The 19,954-nt window shown below is 33.8% G+C and overlaps 3 protein-coding genes across 4 annotated transcripts; 2 read left to right on the top strand and 1 right to left on the bottom strand.

Annotated features, from left to right (window-relative positions):
- Window positions 1-3,035: 3,035 nt before the first annotated feature.
- LOC134239064 (lathosterol oxidase-like) lies at window positions 3,036-9,740 on the bottom strand. 2 transcript variants are annotated; one of them, XM_062721218.1, is made up of 5 exons: window positions 9,670-9,740; window positions 7,801-7,880; window positions 7,394-7,604; window positions 6,509-6,641; window positions 3,036-5,450 (listed from the first exon to the last, which is right to left on the bottom strand). In XM_062721218.1, exons 3-5 carry the CDS (start codon window positions 7,601-7,603, stop codon window positions 4,927-4,929), a joined length of 867 nt encoding a protein of 288 aa, XP_062577202.1. In that variant the 5' UTR covers window position 7,604; window positions 7,801-7,880; window positions 9,670-9,740; the 3' UTR covers window positions 3,036-4,926. The 2 variants fall into 2 exon arrangements, with proteins under 2 accessions (XP_062577202.1, XP_062577201.1); XM_062721217.1 differs by having other exon boundaries at window positions 9,665-9,722.
- Window positions 9,741-9,755: 15 nt separating this feature from the next.
- Window positions 9,756-13,836, top strand: LOC134239065 (uncharacterized). The gene is made up of 3 exons (XM_062721219.1): window positions 9,756-9,899; window positions 11,635-11,807; window positions 13,540-13,836. Exons 1-3 carry the CDS (start codon window positions 9,812-9,814, stop codon window positions 13,726-13,728), a joined length of 450 nt encoding a protein of 149 aa, XP_062577203.1. The 5' UTR covers window positions 9,756-9,811; the 3' UTR covers window positions 13,729-13,836.
- A 3,815-nt stretch (window positions 13,837-17,651) lies between these two features.
- Window positions 17,652-18,307, top strand: LOC134239095 (uncharacterized). The gene is made up of 2 exons (XM_062721252.1): window positions 17,652-17,847; window positions 18,095-18,307. The coding sequence occupies exons 1-2, from the start codon at window positions 17,693-17,695 to the stop codon at window positions 18,303-18,305; spliced, it is 366 nt and encodes a 121-aa protein (XP_062577236.1). The 5' UTR covers window positions 17,652-17,692; the 3' UTR covers window positions 18,306-18,307.
- The last annotated feature ends 1,647 nt before the right edge of the window (window positions 18,308-19,954 follow it).

Here is a 19,954-nt window from a genome sequence, read left to right as displayed (position 1 = left end):
AAAATTATTAGTTGTATCATTTGCAACAAAAATAGGCCCAGAAATATATACCAATCCAGGCATCCATCTTTTTGTTTGTAACATTTGTTCTTAACTTGTATATAAAACAATATTAAGTCAAAATATTTTACACTGTAAAAGCCAATACTTCAACTCGCCCATACTCAGCCTAACAGATGCTAAATTTAACTCCTGAGATCTTAATTTTGAGCTTTTGCATTGACATATTGGAGCTGCTGCTCTACCTGTTTGCAGAAATAGAGGTTTTATTGTGAAAGATGCATGGAACTTAATAAATTAGGTGTGTTGGACCTAATGGTGAATAACCAGAATTTCTTTCTAGTAAGTGTTTATAATGTAAGACATGACTTTTATACTGTACATGTACATAAATTGGCTTATTGAAATTTTAGTGCAATCAATGGGTGTTGAGTTCCTATCACTTCTATCATGGAAAATGAGTTTCGATGCTTCCAATGACTTGATCAACCCAATAACCTGCTCAAAATTGCAAAAATATGCATTTTCTGACTACTTCCGGTGTTAATTATTGCTACAAACTTCTGCACTGTATCTGTGTCTGTTGTACAAGTCCTCCAATATCTACAGTGTCTCTGTCTGTTCTATAAGTCCTCCAATGTCTACAGTATCTCTGTGTCTGTTCTATAAGTCCTCCTATGTCTACAATATCTCTGTGTCTGTTCTATAAGTCCTCCTATGTCTACAGTGTCTCCATGTCTGTTGTATAAGTCCTCCAATGTCTACAATATCTCTGTGTCTGTTGTATAAGTCCTCCAATGTCTACAGTATCTCTGTGTCTGTTCTATAAGTCCTCCAATGTCTACAGTATCTCTGTGTCTGTTCTATAAGTCCTCCAATGTCTACAGTATCTCTGTGTCTGTTCTATAAGTCCTCCAATGTCTACAGGGTCTATGTGTCTGTTCTATAAGTCCTCCAATGTCTGCAGTGTCTGTTCTTCAAGTCCTCCAATGTCTACAGTGTCTATGTGTCTGTTCTATAAGTCCTCCAATGTCTACAGTATCTTTGTGTCTGTTCTATAAGTCCTCCAATGTCTACAATATCTCTGTGTCTGTTGTATAAGTCCTCCAATGTCTACAGTGTCTATGTGTCTGTTCTATAAGTCCTCCAATGTCTGCAGTGTCTGTTCTTCAAGTCCTCCAATGTCTACAGTATCTCTGTGTCTGTTCTATAAGTCTTCTAATGTCTACATGCAGTATCTAACTGTTCTATATAAGTCCTCCAATGTCTACAGTATCTAACTGTTCTATAAGTCCTCCAATGTCTGCAGTTTCTTTGTGTCTGTTCTATAACTCTTCCAATGTCTACAGTGTCTATGTGTCTGCTCTATAAGTCCCCCAATGTCTACAGTGTCTATGTGTCTGTTCTGTAACTCCTCCAATGTCTACAGTGTCTGTTCTTCAAGTCCTGCAATGTCTACAGTATCTCTGTGTCTGTTCTATAAGTCTTCCAATGTCTACAGTATCTAACTGTTCTATAAGTCCTCCAATGTCTACAGTATCTATGTGTCTGTTCTATAAGTCCTCCAATATCTACAGTATATCTCTGTCTGTTCTATAAGTCCTCTAATGTCTACAGTGTTTCTGTGTCTGTTCTATAAGTCCTCCAATGTCTACAGTTTCTCTGTGTCTGTTCCATAAGTCCTCTAATGTCTACAGTGTCTGTTCTATAAGTTCTCCAATGTCTACAGTATCTCTGTGTCTGTTCTATAAGTCCTCCAATGTCTAAAATATCTCTGTGTCTGTTCTATTAGTACTCCAATGTCTACAGTATCTCTGTGTCTGTTCTATAAGTCCTCCCATGTCTACAGTATCTCTTGTGGCTGTTCTACTAGTCCTCCAATGTCTACAGTGTCTCTGTGTCTGTTCTATAAGTCCTCCAATGTCTACAGTATCTCTATGTCTGTTCTATAAGTCCTCCAATGTCTACAGTATCTCTATGTCTGTTCTATAAGTCCTCCAATGTCTACAGTATCTCTGTGTCTGTTCTATAAGTCCTTTAATGTCTACAGGGTCTCTGTGTCTGTTCTTCAAGTCCTCCAATGTATACAGTATGTCTGTGTCTGTTGTATAAGTCCTCCAATGTCTACAGTATGTCTGTGTCTGTTGTATAAGTCCTCCAATGTCTACAGTATCTCTGTCCTTTAAGTCCTCCAATGTCTACAGTGTGTCTGCTGTATAACTCTTCCAATGTCTACAATGTCTGTTCTTCAAGTCCTCCAATGTCTACAGTATCTCCGTGTCTGTTCATCAAGTCCTCTAATCCCTGTATCTCTTTAGTCTGTTTTCTATGTCATCTGATATAATGATGTGTTATTGTCTGTTCTTCGAGTAATCAATTATGCAATAGCCTTATGTCTGTTCTCTTCTTTAATGTTTAATAGGTCCAAGTGTATGTGCCACGTCCTCCAATGTCTACATCATTTCAGTGTCTATTCTATAAGGCTTAAAATCCTATAGTATATGCAGTTATGTGTCTTCTCTTTAAGCCCTTATAAAATCTTTTAGTGTGTTTTTTTTTATATAGTATGAAATATAATGGGGAACTTTTTATGCCACTCAATATCGCTTATTATCTGATGTTCTACAAAAAGTGTCTAACTCTGTGGTATAAATTTTACTCCATTTTTATAAAATCCAAAATGAATCTTGTGTCTTAATCTGTGTTGCAAATGTCACTCCATAAGAATCTCTTTTTGGTGTTAAATATCGGATCTTCATGTCTTTAAACTTTGGTGTAGCTAGCAATCCGTTAATATGATCATTTAAAACCAAATTCTCACTATACATTAAATCTGCCAATCCATTTTGGTCCATTTATGAAGTTAACACTGATAACTGATATATTTTACCTATTAGAAACCTAGTCTAGGCCAGCATTTTTTGCAATATTATATTCTGGCTAAGAATGTATTAAATCTCGTATACTGAAGCTTATGTTTTGATACCATGGTATCTGTACTTCTTTTTTCAAATACTTTATTAAATTAAAACAAATATCTTTTCAATTTTTATTTATCACTGAAGTGATTGCACAAACTGTGATGAAATATTTTTAAAATTGTCTTCAAAGCAAAACAATGAATAACAAAGATTGCAGACTTCATAAATACAAAACAAAACCATCATGTCAGCTTCAAGAATTAATTTTTGTACAATAAGAGACATGTTCCGTAATAAACAGGTTTAACTGTGTTTGTAACAAAATCAGTGTTGTTCATGTACAATTATAAATAACACTGAAATAATGCTGTAATTTCTTTGTCACGTTTACATATAAAAAGCCTAGAATTCAATGTATATAAGAACTTAGGTATTTATAACAATACCTAAAAATATATTTAAATAACATGTTTTAAAAATAAGAGTAAATTCAACAACAGGAAGTATTTAAAATGATAAATCATTCACATTCATAAATTTCATAAAAGCTTCCATTTCATCAAAATTTTCAGCAGCTGATGTAAAACATACAATATTGACAAGCATTGAAAAGAACGGTGATCTTTATACATGGGTACAGTTATTACATGTATAAGGATATGATGATATTAACTAGGCACTGCATGTCTATATTTCATGTCAGTTGTACTGTTGAGGTAAAAATTCTATGAAATAAATATCAATGTTGGTTTTTACATTATATATCACATAGGAATGATACAGTTGAACTTTGGTATCTGGAACACTGATAAACTGAATATCATGAACACATGTCCTTGGAAACCCAACCACTTATTGAAGTAATTTACCCTCGATATCTCAAAATCCTTGAATATCTGGAAATATTTTTTGGTCTCATTGAGTACAAGATAAGGAGGTCTGACTGTAATTACAAGTGAAAATTTTTTCCGTTACCAGAAAAAATGAATCCACAGATGATGTAAAATGAATTACAATATCAAGATATATTACCCTGAATTGATAATTATCAATTAATATCGTTTTATCCCTAATAATATTTGTAAGAACAACAGAACCTGGAATCGTCTTCAATGGCTACTCCTTTCTAAAAGTAAAATTTAAACAAAAAATCTCAAAAATTATTGCTTTGACTTTCCCACACTTGTGAACTAGTCAAGTACTACATACATGAGCATTTAGCAGCAGTCAGTTTACGTCAGTTTGTAAAATGGGTAATAATTAATAATAATTAGTACATAAAGAAACTGGAGATATAAAATAATAATTTAAAATAAATTAATATGGCACTTAAATCTACATCTGTTGGGGCTATTTAACATTTTTAATGACATAAGACATATAAATATGGAGGTTACTCCTAGAACTGAAGCACGCTGTGTGGTTGCATATTTTAGGCATCTGGGTTAATTGAAACAAATGTTCCATATTGCATCCCTGTCATTTTTAGGAAATACAAAATACATACAATTTAACACTTGTAAAGAAAGCTCCTAGACATTATAAGAACTATCCAGCTTCTATAAAGACATTAAGGGTCATGACCTACCTCTGATCAGAGGATCAGCAAAATGTTTACTTTAGTACACTCAAATCATTAAAACTACTGTGTAAATCACTCAAATATTCAAAGTACAAAAATAGCACTCTTAACTAGATTAATATGCTGAATGTATTCTCAATTATGCATTGCCTTATAAAAACAGAACATGCTTTGTGCTGAGCTTTGTTTTTCTACGTATATGCAGTTTACATATCCTTTAAAATTTTCTAAAACAATCACAGTCATTAAGTCAAAGAAAAATAACAACAATTATGTCAACTGAATAACAAATATATGAAAGACATAATAAATATAATAAACTTGACAGTCACTCAGAAATATCAGGCGTTTACAAATAACAAACAAAAATATCTTATTCAACACAATTAATCTTTTAAGGATTAAATTGTGAAATAAAGTTCATTATTCCTCTTTTTTCATCATCCCTCCATTTGATTTACCATTGGAGTTATCTTTCTTGAGGATGTCTTGAATGGGGCCACATCCTTCGAAGGAGCTAGGGTTTCTAAAGGAGCCCCCAATCCTGTCCCACAACGTAAAGAACTGACCGTAGTTATAATTATAGAACAGGTGGTGGTCAGTGTGGTGCGCGGAGCCATTGACGAGTGGCTTCAGAAGACTGGGCACACGGTAATCTCCGTCATGGATGGACACGGTCCAGATGTTTACAAACACAAACAGACATAAGTAGGTCACCTTGTGTAGTGGGAACAGGAAAGGGTAGATGTGGTAGGGGCAGCTCTGGAGGAATCCATCCAGGGGGTGAAATGCATGGGAGGCGAATGGAGTGGGGATCTTCCATCGGTGGTGGTCTTTGTGGATGTATTTGTAGATAAGTTTGTGGTGGAGGAATCGGTGGATCCAATAAATGCAGGCATCAGTAAACAAAATAAAGCTCACTATGCTGAATAGGATGCTACACCAGCCTACAATAGATATCAAGAGGCCCATGGGCCACATCGCTCACCTGAGCACTGTGGTTAGGAAAAATGCAAAAATCAATCAGTTTTGAAAAGCTTAATTGCATGTGGTCCCAACCTACCCCTAAAAGGCAGAAGGGGGGATGATTTGAATTAATTTGAATCTACAAACAATGCTTTCATATTTCTTTGACTTACTGTGGCTTTTTTTCCCTATACATTTGAACTTTCATTTTTGCCCCACCCTATCCCCTGCAGTCCTGATTTGAACAAATTTGAATCTACACTAACTGAGGACGCTTCCTTATAAATATGACCAATCATGGCCTTGTTGTTCTTAAGAAAAGGATTTTTAAAGATTTTTCCTACATATTTCTATGTAAAACTTTGGTCATCCATTGAGGCCCCACTCAACCCCGAGGTCATGATATGAACAAACTTGAATTTACACTACCTGGGGATGCTTCCACATTAGTTTCATCTTTCCCTACCCAGTGGTTCTTTAGAAGAAGATTTTTAAAACATGCCACCAAAATTTCATTATTTCTTATCGCCCCTTGAGTAAGGGTGTGGCCCTTTTTTTGAACAAACTTGAATCCCCTTTACCCTAAGACGCTTTGTGGTGTGTTTGGTTGAAACTGGCCAAGGGGTTCTCGAGAAGAAGTCGAAAATGTGAAAAGTTTACAGACAGACGGACAGACAGATGGATGAACTGACAGACTACAGATAAATTGTGATCAGAAAAGCTCACTTGAGCTCTCAGCTCAGGTGAGCTAAAAATCACACTCAGTTTGATCTTTCAACCTCACAATCAATAGGGTTTTCTTTCTCTCTCTAAGGAGAAGAAATAATAAATTGATGGACAGAAAGACGAAAGGATTGGCAGACTCAAATACAATATACATATATCCTTCATTTTTATTGAAAGTGGGGAAAAACACAAAAAACAGTTCATAGTTACTTCCAAAAAGCAATTCCTAAATCATGATTTTTAAACATAACTAATCAAGCCACACAAGTGAGAAAGGTTATACATGTAAATGAAATTTCAATAATGTACCTACCAGCAAAAGAATTGGGGACTGTGTCATACAGTTTACTGTAACCTCTGACCTCAATAAAAAACAAGGCAACCGTAGGAAGGGACATCAGAGGAACTGATTTAATGGTGTACAATATCTCCAGTTTTATCTGGTCCTAAAAATAGAGACAATACAGTTAACTCCCTTTATAAAGACTTAATGGTGTACAATATCTCTAGCTTTATCTGGTCCTAAAATAGAAACAACACAGTTAACTCCCTTTATACAGACTTAATGGTGTACAATATCTCTAGCTTTATGTGGTCCTAAAATAGTGACAACACAGTTAACTCCCTTTATACAGACTTAATGGTGTACAATATCTCTAACTTTATCTGGTCCTAAAATAGAAACAACACAGTTAACTCCCTTTATACAGACTTAATGGTGTACAATATCTCTAGATTTATCTGGTCCTAAAATAGAAACAACACAGTTAACTCCCTTTATACAGACTTAATGGTGTACAATATCTCTAGCTTTATATGGTCCTAAAATAGTGATAACACAGTTAACTCCCTTTATACAGACTTAATGGTGTACAATATCTCTAACTTTATCTGGTCCTAAAATAGAAACAACACAGTTAACTCCCTTTATACAGACTTAATGGTGTACAATATCTCTAGCTTTATCTGGTCCTAAAATAGAAACAACACAGTTAACTCCCTTTATACAGACTTAATGGTGTACAATATCTCTAACTTTATCTGGTTCTAAAATAGAGATAATTCAGTAAGTCCCTTTATACAGAATGGGGTACAATTTCATCCTAAAATAAAAACATGTTTAACTCCTCTCTTTATACAGATTTAATAATACACAATAAATGAATGATATACAAATAAAGTACTTCTACATGTATACCTTGAGGAATAAAGGATGCTTCATCAGCCTGGAATCGAATATTGTGAAGTAGCTGAGAGTGGCTGTCATGAAGTAGAGGATGTACCCCCCAATGTTGCTGATCAGCAGGAGACTGAGTACCTGTCTTACGGGGGAGTCCTCGGCCCAGGTAGAGGGGTACACATAGGGCGTCAGGACAAACCTGTCTGCATAACTCAGTACGAGGTCCATCCTGTGAACGGGGTGAAAATACTAAACACTGGATGTTAAACTCAATATCATGTCTTTATATTTCAAAATGATTATAATTAATTTCTATATACATTTCATATAAAAGTAACTCTCAAATTCAATTAAATAATGAAAAAAAATACAAAGAAGCTTTGCCAATTTCCTTCTGAGGTACAATTAATTGTCTTTACTTTTACCTTTTTAATAAATCTTATGAAGTTTCTAGCTGCTTTAAGTTTGTACTTTCAAATTTCTCCAATTTTTTTGTTCTGTAAAACTGAAAGCATAAAAAAAGAAAAAATTATTTAATCTCCATCTTAAAAACATATACTTGTACTTGAATTCTTAAGCATTCTGTTATAAACAAGGAGATAAAACTGAAAATAAAAGGTCACAGGTCAATTTACATATTTGACACCAAATATAACTTTAGTACATGTACATGCATATTGACACCCCTTCATCAAAAACTGGTCTTGTTCAAACTTGAAACTACACTCATTAGTAAAGTTAACCATTAACATAAATTTTATCTTTTGTTGTCCAGCTCAAGTACCTCAATGTACCGTATAATCCCTATTAACCGCCCCTGCCCCTATAAGCGCCCCCCTTAGGTTTTTTCAACTGTCAGGAAATAAGGGCCCCTGTACAGTGATTAAGAAAGACTAGAACTGTATCAAAAGTCTGCAAAAATTTGGAGAAAATGAAAATGAAACTTGTTTATTATCCAATTTCTTGGTGGAAAATGATTCATTTAGCATACTTTGGGTTGATTATCTTCATTTAAAGTAAAGTTAGGCCTATATATTATTTTGGAGATTCTTTGAATCATTTTTTTTTTTCAAAATATATTTTGAAGTTAAGATATGATATTAAATAATACAAAGAGAATACCAAAATAACCTCTCCCTTTTTGCAATTTTCTAAGAGCTCGGGGCGGTTAATAGGGATTATACGGTATTAACTTATTAAAACAATAAAAGACAAAGTGTATAATAGGGTGATATTGTCATTGGACTCTATTACTAAAGCAGAAATAAGGTTGACTTATTCTGGGTGCCAGGAAAATCTTTCGTTCTTATAAGGCCAAAACAAAAAATAGTCTTGTTTCCTGCTACCCGACCTACCCTATTTTTTTTGCACCCGACCCTAAAGTTTTTTTTTAGCTTTTGGGGAAAAAATTCTAAATTTTAGAAATTTCATGTTTCAAAAGTGAAAAAAATTATATATTCTCAAGTTGTATTTCATGAAATATATGTTTAAAATATGGACTTTCGTAAAATTCCACTTGAGTTGTGCATCAAAAGACATGGAATTTAACTTTGAAAGATTATATTGACCTTAGCTATCTAAGCAATGACATGTTCAATTTGGTTTTGTAGTAGTTCATATCCAAAAAAATACCGTTGGAAAGAATAAAACAAAATTAAAAAATAAAATAATTTTCCTACCTACCTACCCTATTTTTTTCTGGCTGGTAGCAGGAAACAAGACTATTATTTTTTTTGGCCTAATACATGCAACCATTTTATTGATAAGGAAATAAAAATCAACTGATCGACTGAAGACTCAACAAAATTTAACATACAAATAGAAAATAGTTATACCTGTAAAAAATTACACCTGATCTTTTATTGAAATATTCAATGACAATACTATACACTTAAGTTTAACTTACCGAGTAATACCCTACATGCATTATGTATAATAACTTCTGTCACCAGCTGATAATATTGACAGACAAATCACTCTATCACGAGGTCAAATCTGAGGATGCATGCCAAGGATAAAGTTGAATCATTTTATTGTATGTCGGTCAAAAATAATACATTTACATTAATCAGATGTTGTTAAAACAAACTATTTTTAAATGAAAAAAAATCATCAAATATTAATCATCAGAGCTAATCTCTCTGGAAAAGGCTTAACGTTAGTCAAGTTAGTGACAGACTAGATTTTATACATCATCAACATCAAAACAATACAGGTACTGACAGTTACATGAGGAACATCTAATTAAATCGTTTCTTATTTTTAAAAAAATCCAATTAAAGTCCTTACCATACAATTTTATAATTCAATCAAAGAAATCATGACGGATTTAGAAATCGCCGTTGATTATTTACACAGAAATTTGTTAACTCGTACTTCGTGAAAAGAACAATTTTAAGAACGACTTGCCCAGCTCTGAAGGTCATCGGGGGAGCCATGTCGAAAATAGTGAGATTGGCCAACAGAGGCGTCGAATTAACAAAGAAATATGGCAACATAGCATGGAACGACTATATAAACAAAGGTACTTTCAACTGATAAATAAATTCTACCCCCTATCTCAATTTTCCACCACAACTCTTTAATATCGAGAGGTTGAAAATCAACTCTTGTGTCTGTACTCACTTTTAGGTTACCGGTTTCTCATTCTCTGTAAATATGACTCTTAGAGGAATGATATATTCTTTAAAAATCTTTTTTATTATTTGCTTAAATCAGTGAGATTGTAAAAAATATTCACTGTTGCTAATTTTTCCCTGTTTGTTTGGAGGAAATTCAGACCACAGGCAACTGAAGTATGGATAATATACCCCCCCCCCCCTTTTTGTTAATGAAAAAAAAAATGTAAGAGTGTATAATATCTCAAAAATATAAAATTTCCCCGTCAAACACATCTGTATGTAGTTATATGCAAGCAGATTGTACTTTTTCTTACGTTTAAAGAATGACCCTATTCGGTATCTAATAAAAATACACAAGGTAACCGTAAGAAACAAAAATTATAAACAAACAGGGGGTTCCCCGCTTCGAGGCAGATTTCCAAGGTAATAATAGTGTTACCTATCATAATTTTGTAAGCACCCTGTCAGGGAGATGTTCTCCTACTGAAGTATTTAACACAAACCCCGCCATTAATGTTTAATATGCCGTAATCGGACGATTTATTAATCGGATACATAAAATTTTCTCCATTGGCAGCGTTGGAGGAGGTTTTAGAGTCGCACTTCTGTATCGCTTTATCTGATTGGTTAATTGTGATATAGTGTAAATATCTAACCAATCAGCATGATCAGATAAAGCGAAACAGAAGTGCGACTCCAAAACCTCCTCCAACGCTGCCAATGAAGAAAATTTTATGTATCCGATTAATAAATCGTCCGATTACGGCATATTAAACATTAATGGCGGGGTTTGTGTTAAATACTTCAGTAGGAGAACATCTCCCTGACAGAGTGCTTGCAAAATCATGATAGGTAACACTATTATTACCTTGGAAATCTGCCTCGAAGCGGGGAACCCCCTGTTTGTTTATAATTTTTGTTTCTTACCTTGTGTATTTTTATTATACCGAATAGGGTCATTCTTTAAACGTGAGAAAAAGTACAATCTGCTTGCATATAACAACATATAGATGTGTTTGACGGGGAAATTTTATATTTTTGAGATATTATACACTCTTACATTTTTTTTCATTAACAAAAAAAAGGGGGGTATTATCCATACTTCAGGTGCCTGTGATTCAGACCTTGGGCACTTGGTTTGAGGAGGATGTATTTTACATATTATGTTTTCTAGCTGTATCTGAAAACAATAATTAAAATAAATCGAAAAACTTGCTAAAATTAGCACGTTTTAAATATATCATATGTATACAGTATTTAAAAAAGTTAAATTATGTCAATTGCAATGATTTTAGTGAGCATCCCATTTCACACTTGATTTTAATGTTTACACTTTTCCAACCAGTGCAGGATGAACTTTAGCATTGAAAATGATATGGCCTTTCAAATGTCTGCCATTTTGAACTTGCCATATATATAAAGCATGTAACAAACTAAAACATTCTTGATAACTAGCATTGCAACTGAAAGCAACTACATGTAACTATGTAAAATGTCAAGATGTCTTGAAATTACACAGAAAGTCTAGAGAGGTCAGAATCCATGCCAAACGTTTGCTCTCAAAACTTTCTATGCTATTTTAATCTACAATTATTTCTACTTGTTAATTACGAATTGAATCTCTTGACTTTTTTCCAGTTGCCAAATGTCAGGCCAATGGCCAGACGATGTCTCGCATCCAGTTACTAACATTATATGTGAAAGCAGAACTAGGACCCCCAAGTCCAGCACAGGCTAGGGAAAGCATCGCTAAATTTATGGACCTCCCTTGGTCACTTACAAGAGAGAGGCTGATGAACATGACTACAAAAGTAAGTTATTATACCCCCGCAAACGAAGTTTAGGGGGGTATATTGGAATCACCATGTCCGTCTGTCCGTCTGTCTGTAGACAAGATTTTGTCCAGACCGTTTCTCAGAAACTGTTAGATGGATTAGTCTGAAAATTTATACACTTATTATTCACCATATGAAGGTGTGCACCTGGGATTTTCATCATGATTGGATGATTTTTCTGCATTTTACAGGCGTTTTTTCTTTTTTATTTTGTGATTTTGTTTGGCTCATAACTAGAAAACTATTAGACTTACAATCATCAAACTTGGACAATTTATGCATCTTGGGTAGACGGTGTGTCACGACCTATTTCAAGGTCACTGTGACCTTTAATTTAAGTGATTTTTTTAAAAAAAACTAAGTCTTTAAAATTTTAAATTTCATAATCCTAAAAAATGTAAAAATATAGTTGTATCCTTATTAAAAATTGCTAAATTAAGTAAAAACTTATTTTTTATCATATACTTTACAGCAAATTCTATAACAAATGTTAATGATTTGAGAGGAATTCAGTTTGTCCCATGGGCATAATTATCAAGCACTGGTCAAGGAGAATTTTTGATAGCAGAAATGTGCATGTCAAATTAGAGAGAAATTAATGAGTTCATTGTCGGGAGTTAACTGGCAAGAGCATCTCTAGATCTAATCTTAATTTATCTCTTGGGAGTTGGGCAAAAAGAAATGGCCTTATAGTTGCTTGTGTTAATTAAGAGTTCTTGATGGCTGTAGTTCAGATAAAGATCTTTCAATTGGTGTAATGTAATTAAAACAAATTGATGTTTTAGTGTATGATGAAAACTGAATTAGTATTGTATAATATAATTAAAATTAATTATACATGCGTTCATTGAAAAAAAATTACATTTCAATTTTTATATATTTGCAACAAATTGCAGTCATGTCTCACTTAGAATTTTATAGTCTAAAGAATAATTAATTTTTGATTTTTTTCTATTAGACTGTAGCATTTCCATTATTTCATAAAATATGCATTAAACAATTTAAAGCTGCAGATGGATATTTGTTAAGCTCTAACACAGCCAGTTTAGAATTATATGATGTATTATTTGTTTTAATTAATCCCTACACTGTAAGTCTCTTAGAGATGTATGTACAATATTTTAAACATGATAAGAAATGGAAATTAGATCATTGAAATCTGTGTCAATCTGTTAATCAAGGTTACTTAATTTTCTTGCACCCTAACCAATTTATGATTATCGAACAATGTTTGATGGGCGTATCATGCTGTGGCAAGGCACTTTATTAGACAATAGTGAATACCTCTTACTAGATCCATAAAATATTTCTGAATAGGCACCTACTCTGAAAAACCCAGCGGGGGTATTTGTCCCTATTGGACAGTTCTAGTTGTTATATTACTAAAGAAAAAGTGACATTCCATATTGCTCATTTTTGTAGACTTTATATAAAATTTAATACCCAATCATTTATGATGCAGTGACAGATGTCAGTTATTTCTAAGCTGTACTTTGATTGAAAAAAGTAAAATCTGCAGGTTGTAACATTGTTAAAGTAAAGTGTAAATAAAGCAACATAACTGATGATTACTGATCATTACAGGGTTATATACATTACCATACAAGGAAATGAAGTTCACTTTTTGCAAAACATTGGAAACTTGGATATAATTTAAATTACATTCACTTGAAAATAAAATGATAATTCCTTGTGTAATTTTTTTCAGGAAGCCCTCTGTAAGTCTCTGCTTGTAGTTGACGTTGCTATCTTTTTTGCTATCGGTGAAGTGATTGGCCGCGGAGACTGGGCCGGCTACCCCATCAAGGGAGCATCAGGCTGGGAATTCTCTAACATGTACACAGAGGAAGACATCAAAAAGATGGACGCCGAGAGGGCAAAGACGAACCAAGCGTAGCGTGAATGGAACCAACGAAGTGTAGCATTAACTGGACATTTATAGACAAAACTTAAATCAGTGATTGTGTTTGTTATTTAATACTGAAATAAAAAACAGAACACATTATATTTATGTTGCTATTATTTCTCTTTTTCTGCTTCTGAGGTATAGCATATTGTAGATTTTTAGTGTAGTATGATATATATTTACATTAATCTATAATTCATTCAGAGCACTTATGTATGATGGAGGGTAGAATGTGGGATTTTTTTCTGTTTTTTTTTTTTTTTTTCAACTGTTCTTTTGATAAGTTCATACATTTAGAATACAAAATCGACAATTAAAAGACAGAAAACTCAAATTCTTTTGCAGTATGTTCAGATAACAGCCAATAACAAGAGTAGACAACTCTGTCTATAATGATAGCTATACATGGACATATGATATTTTTATGAATAGAGCAAGTGAAAAAAAGATAACGGGCAAGCATCTCCAACTAGATTTATTTGTTTAAATTAGTACTGTCACAATAAAATGTTACATTATCATATACCAGTATAAAGATACTAGGAGAAGAATTTTTGTTATGCCCCGCCATGAATAGGCATATAGTGTTTGTCATGTCCGTCTTCCGTCTTTCTGTCCTTCCGTCACACTTTGCGTTTAGCTCTGTTCAAAGCTTAGTTTCAAAGAAACTATCCAAGATATTTTCATCAAACTTCACATGCTGATAGATATTGATGAGAGCTTTGCAACTGCATCAACATTTTTTGACCTTGACCTTTACTTTGACCTTGACCTCACTTTTCTTAAATAAGTGTTTAGCTCAGTTTTAAACATACTGTTCAAGATGGTATTATCAAACATCACATGTTAATACATACTGATGAGAGCTATGCAACTGCATCACCATTTTTAACCTTGACCTTTCCTTTGACCTCTTGACCTCACTTTTCTCAATTAAGTGCTTTGCTCAGTTTTAAATGTACCATTCAAGATAGTGTCATCAAACTTCATATTCTGGTACATACTGAAGAGACCTATTCAACTACATTAACATTTTTGACCTCAACCTTTCCTTGATCTCACTTTTCTTAAATTAATGTTTAGCTCGGTTTTTAAGAAACCATCCAAGATATTTTCATCAAACTTAATTAACTGATAAATACTGATGAGAGCTTTTCAACTGCATCAACATTTTGACCTTGACCTTTCCATTGACCTTGACCTCACTTTTCCTAAATCAGTGTCAAACTTCATATGCTGATATATACTGATGTGAACAATTCAACTGCATCAACATTTTTTACCTTGACCTTTCATTTGACCTGGACCTCACTTTTATCAAATTGTGTTTAAGTTGGCTCTAAAGAAATCATTGAAGAGATTTTATCAAACTTCATATGTTGATACAAATTGATGAGAGATAGTAACTGCATCAACATTTTTGATCTTGACCTTCATTTGACCTTGACCTCAATTTTACCAAATTGGTTTAAGTCAGTTTTAAATAAAACATTCGCAGTATTTTTTTCAACTTTATATGCTGATGAGAGCTTTTCAATTGCATCAACATTTTTTGACCGCGGCATTTCCTGTGACCTTGACCTCACTTTAAAGAAATTAGTGTCAAACTTCATATGCTGATACATACTAATGTAAGCAATTCAACTACATCACCATTCAAGATATTCTGATCAAATTTCATACAGTTATACAAATTTTCATGTTGCATTACTAATATACCCTCGGCGGGGCATTCATGTCCTATGGACATATTTCTAGTTTTAAAAATCCCTTCTGAAGAAAAATAATGTAAACAAAAAAGGATACCACATCAGTAATTTTAATTTTTACATAAAAAAGATGATTTGGCTGTTGTGTTAAATGTAAGAGGGGTTTTGGTAACCAGTATTTTCTGCTCTAGAAATCCCATAAGCAAGAGGTATATGAAGCATGATGCTGATCCCAGACTGTGGCCTCACCATACTCCTAGTTCAGGCATATCAATATGAAACAAGATGTGTTTGCGAAACACTGATGCTACTGTATGGCAGATTTTGGCAAGGTGAAGAGATGAAAAATGTTGTTACCCAAAGAGAGGACTTGTCTCAATAATTGTACCCATGAAATATGAAAGCCCAAGAAGTTACCATTCAAAAATTGTGGCTAAGAACAAACAGTTTATAATGTGATTTAAACTCCAAGGTCAAAAGGCCAATAAGTGGTAGCCAAGGGCATAAGGAATGTACATGACCAAGGTTACATTTTACAAGAATAACTCAAACTCCAAGGTCATGGTCAATATTATTGGTATCCAAACAAAGGTCTTGCCACAAGATACATCTTTGAAATATAAAGACCCTAAAAATAACTATTCAAAAGTTATGATTAAGGTTAAAGTGTTTTAAAAGTGGGTAAAACTCAAAGATTTTAAGTCAAAAGTACTTACATCCTTAGAAAGGTTTTATCACAAAAATACATGTGAAGTATGCCTTAGAAAGGTTTTATCACAAAAATACATGTGAAGTATGAAAGCCCTAGCACCAACTGGTCAAAAGTTCTGGCCAAGATTAAATTTGGGAATTTTTTTTGCAAAAGTGCATGGGTCAAACTCCGCGTCAAGGTCAAAAGGTAAAACTTGTTCATACCCAAAGGAAAGCCTTGCCACAAGGAATATGCATGTGAAATATAAAAGTCATAGCTCCAACCAATCGAGTTTTATGGGCAAGATTAAAGTTTTTGCAGAGACAGACAGACAGATAAATGGACGGAAAGAGCACTTGTTATTACTAGTCCCCCACATCTGTTGACAGTGATGCTAACTTGTTTACGATTATCAAGTTTGTAACTGTTTTGGGAATTCGGAACGGAGGCTAGAATGTCATATTTGTACGAAAATGGAAACAACAGGTGCGAGAAATGACGGTATCTACCTCTCCTGGGGGTGGAAGCTGTAGGTATAGATAGACAGGGAGCGTGTAGGGGGGTATTGTTAAGGTATTGTGCAGACTAGGATAAGCATTTATAATCGTAGCGTTCTCTGCGCTAAATATCGTGGTTACATAAAACATTTTAATATACACTCTGTATTTCACAGTTTTCAAAGAAAGAGGGCGTATAAGGCGTGCACAATCCCCCGCTCTGAGACAAAATATTTCTCAATTTTCAAAATTCACAGAAAAGTTATATTTTTCTAAAATCATGTTCTCAGTAATGTCCTCTTCAAAACATGTTATTATTTTATTTTACTGAACGACTTATCATTTGATAATCTTTATTTCAAAGTTGACAGTTCTGCATATTTAGTGGAAAATGGGTTTAATGGAGCTATAAAAAACGAATTTTGAACATGAATGGGTCAAGTCTCCATTTTTCGTGAACGCTTAAATGATGGAAACGTAAATGTAAAATCTATTTCATTTGTCCAAAAAATGGAATCTGAACCCATTCTATATGAAAATCGAACTTTTCTGAAACAAATTACGCTTCAACAAACCCGTTCATTTAAATCATACTGAAAGACGTCAATAATGCATAAACTTCGTAGCGTAGTGGTTAAAGCGGTTGGTCTTGGACCAAACCTGCGCTATGGAGAGAGTTCGAATCATACGTGAAGATTTTTCTTTTTTGTTTTCAAATGTCTTAAAAACATGAGTGAAAAATATATTATTAATAAATTATTTAAACAATGAAATACAGAATTTGATGTGTAAAAGATGATATAAACCATAAAATTTTGAAAAAAATACAACTTTTAGAATTAAGAAATGTCTTTTTTCAGAGCGGGGGATTGTCCTCGCCTTGTACGCCTCCATTCTTTTTGTTGTAACCTTCTTCAACAGAATCTGGAATTTCATTTTAAAAATATTTACAATTTTTTTTTAAATGTTGATGTTGATGGAGATAACGAAAACCTGTCCACTTTTCTATACTTGTATTCAGAGTTTTCTGTGCTTCTATCTGTTTAGGAGACCAAGCTATGGCGAGACTTTTGATCACGGCCTTCATCTTTATTACTCTAGCTGAGAGTGTAAGGAACATTCCAGTGAGCACACTTTATTCGGTCCATCCTCGCTGTGCAAAGGCCTGCTCCGAAATGTTGATGGAAAGATATCCCTCCCAGAATCTATGTTGGTAAGAATTCAATTCAACAGATCATCCAGTTTACTTTGACGAATTTACTAACAAGGTTTTTTTTTTTGGTCAAAAAATTAATTACTACAATATGTTGTCTAAATAATTTGTATGAAAAAGGGATGAACGACAAGAGAGCTACAGTGCCACACATTGAAAAACAATCATCTTGGATTAACTTGAACAATGCATTGGAGATTTCGGATTTTGAATACTTTATGCAAACATTTTTATATTTTTGTTCTAGTTTTTATGCACGTTGGGAAAACTGTGTGAGAACGTATACCACATGTGACCGAGATGAGGACATGTTACTTTGGATTGACGAAGGCTGTAAGATGTGCAAAACCACACGGGTTAAATGGAACAAACGAAGAAGGAGTTACTCAAAGAGTAGCAAATGGACCGACCTACATAATTATACGTCAGGCAAGCACAATAAAGGACTTAAGTTCTGACATTCTGGGTTTGTTTTGTTGATCAAGCAGAATACTCATAAATATTGCAGAGAGGGTGTTTTATTAAGGCTTTTAATAGCATGTGTAAAATTTGGTAATTTTATGCTGCCAGTAAGTCCGTTGACAGATCGGGAGCAGAGCATACACGGACTTCTAAAACATCATAAGTTGGATAAGGTTCCATGGACGAGTATATAAACATCCTTGTTGACTGGAAATATGCCGTGTGTTCCTTGTCATGATTGTGTACAAACAAAAAAATAAATCCGTGGACAATTGAGTTTGTAAAATATGGTCTTTGATTAAGGCCATTTTATCAGTAATAGAACTTTATATTTGAGGACTATGAGACTGTTAATATCCTTGTTTTATCGACTTGTTTGTCAGTAGCTTTCTTTTAAAAAAATTATTTGAACGTAGAACATGCTGAACTGAACACACTGAATTGTCTACGGAGTTTTATTTATTTCCCGATCATGACAAGGAGCACGGATGCTCACTCATTCATGGCACCTAATCCTACCTTAAATGTTTAAGAAATCCATATTTGCCCTGTTCCTAATTTGTATTGCTTGAATGGACTTTTGAAAACTCTTTATTATCCATTTATTTCATCATTCACCAATTCTCTATCATCAGACTTGGAGAGCTGGATCAATGCGAGCGGACATGTGTAATTGATAGAGGAAACTATTTTTAGTACAGTGTACTTCCTTAGAAAATTGAAGAACACACAAAACCAATGTCTGTCATGGCACCTCATACAATGGAAAAATTAGAAAGCGACTGAAGAAACTCCAAAACTGTCAAATTTTCATTCCTCCAGTGGACCTAAACCAACCTTGGATGTTTTGTTTTAAATTTGTATTGTTTCAATAGGCCATTTAGCTTGGTATGCCAGAGCATGTTCCAAGTATAATGGAACACACTCTGGCATACTAACCTAAAAGGCCTATTGTTAAGTCTGCTTTTGTCTATATAATGACATTGTTTTGCAAATACATTTCACAGGGTTTTATTTTGAATGAGAAATTTCGTTAAGCCAGTGTTTTAGTGTTGATTATGAACTATTCTATGCATATACCTAATCAATTAAGAGGACTCACGGTGGGTATGGTTGGTCAACAGGGAATGCTTACCTTTTCTAAGTACCTCATCCAAACTCTGGTGTTTCCAAGGGATTGCGTTTGTCTTGTTTATGATTGGATTAATTTACAAGTTTAAACTATTGACTATTGTTTCCAAACTTTTTAATTACAAAAAATCCTTACATGGCCTGGATATCGAGTATTTGGAACATAATCCTCCACCGTGTTCATGTTCTTCTTCACCCTATATACTAAAGTCCTGCATGACACGTTATAACAGGTGACGTAAATACAATTAATAATGAGGACCTTAAATCATTTATCAAAAAGGTCATAAATATCGGAATTTCATAAATATAATGGATTCTGTTGAAGATCACGTCAGGCGATGGGCAAGATATGAATAAGAAGACGTTGACACTTTGTCAGAATGGATTAGACCAATGTTAAAATCGCGTATTAAAAGATTCATCGAGGGGCAATTTGAAAACCATCCATCCTTCTGTATTCAATAATCCAGAAGTGAAAAAAGAATTAGATAGATTACACGACAAGTACGTA

This window comes from Saccostrea cucullata, unplaced genomic scaffold (genome assembly GCF_032062105.1).
Source record: "Saccostrea cucullata isolate Sc308-1 unplaced genomic scaffold, CSIRO_AGI_Scuc_v1 ctg376, whole genome shotgun sequence".
Lineage (NCBI taxonomy): Eukaryota > Metazoa > Mollusca > Bivalvia > Ostreida > Ostreidae > Saccostrea > Saccostrea cuccullata.
Note: the sequence above shows the minus strand (reverse complement) of the source record. Positions and strands in the feature narration are given on the sequence as shown.

Coding starts and splice junctions, on each gene's coding strand:
- LOC134239065 (XM_062721219.1), top strand. CDS start 9,812: ATGTCGAAAATAGTGAGATTGGCCAACAGAGGCGTCGAATTAACAAAG. Junction 9,900..11,634: donor GAACGACTATATAAACAAAG/GTACTTTCAACT, acceptor ACTTTTTTCCAG/TTGCCAAATGTCAGGCCAAT. Junction 11,808..13,539: donor TGATGAACATGACTACAAAA/GTAAGTTATTAT, acceptor AATTTTTTTCAG/GAAGCCCTCTGTAAGTCTCT.
- LOC134239095 (XM_062721252.1), top strand. CDS start 17,693: ATGGCGAGACTTTTGATCACGGCCTTCATCTTTATTACTCTAGCTGAG. Junction 17,848..18,094: donor CCCTCCCAGAATCTATGTTG/GTAAGAATTCAA, acceptor TTTTTGTTCTAG/TTTTTATGCACGTTGGGAAA.
- LOC134239064 (XM_062721218.1), bottom strand. CDS start 7,603: ATGGACCTCGTACTGAGTTATGCAGACAGGTTTGTCCTGACGCCCTAT. Junction 6,642..7,393: donor AGCATCCTTTATTCCTCAAG/GTATACATGTAG, acceptor CTCTATTTTTAG/GACCAGATAAAACTGGAGAT. Junction 5,451..6,508: donor AGTCCCCAATTCTTTTGCTG/GTAGGTACATTA, acceptor TATCTATTGTAG/GCTGGTGTAGCATCCTATTC.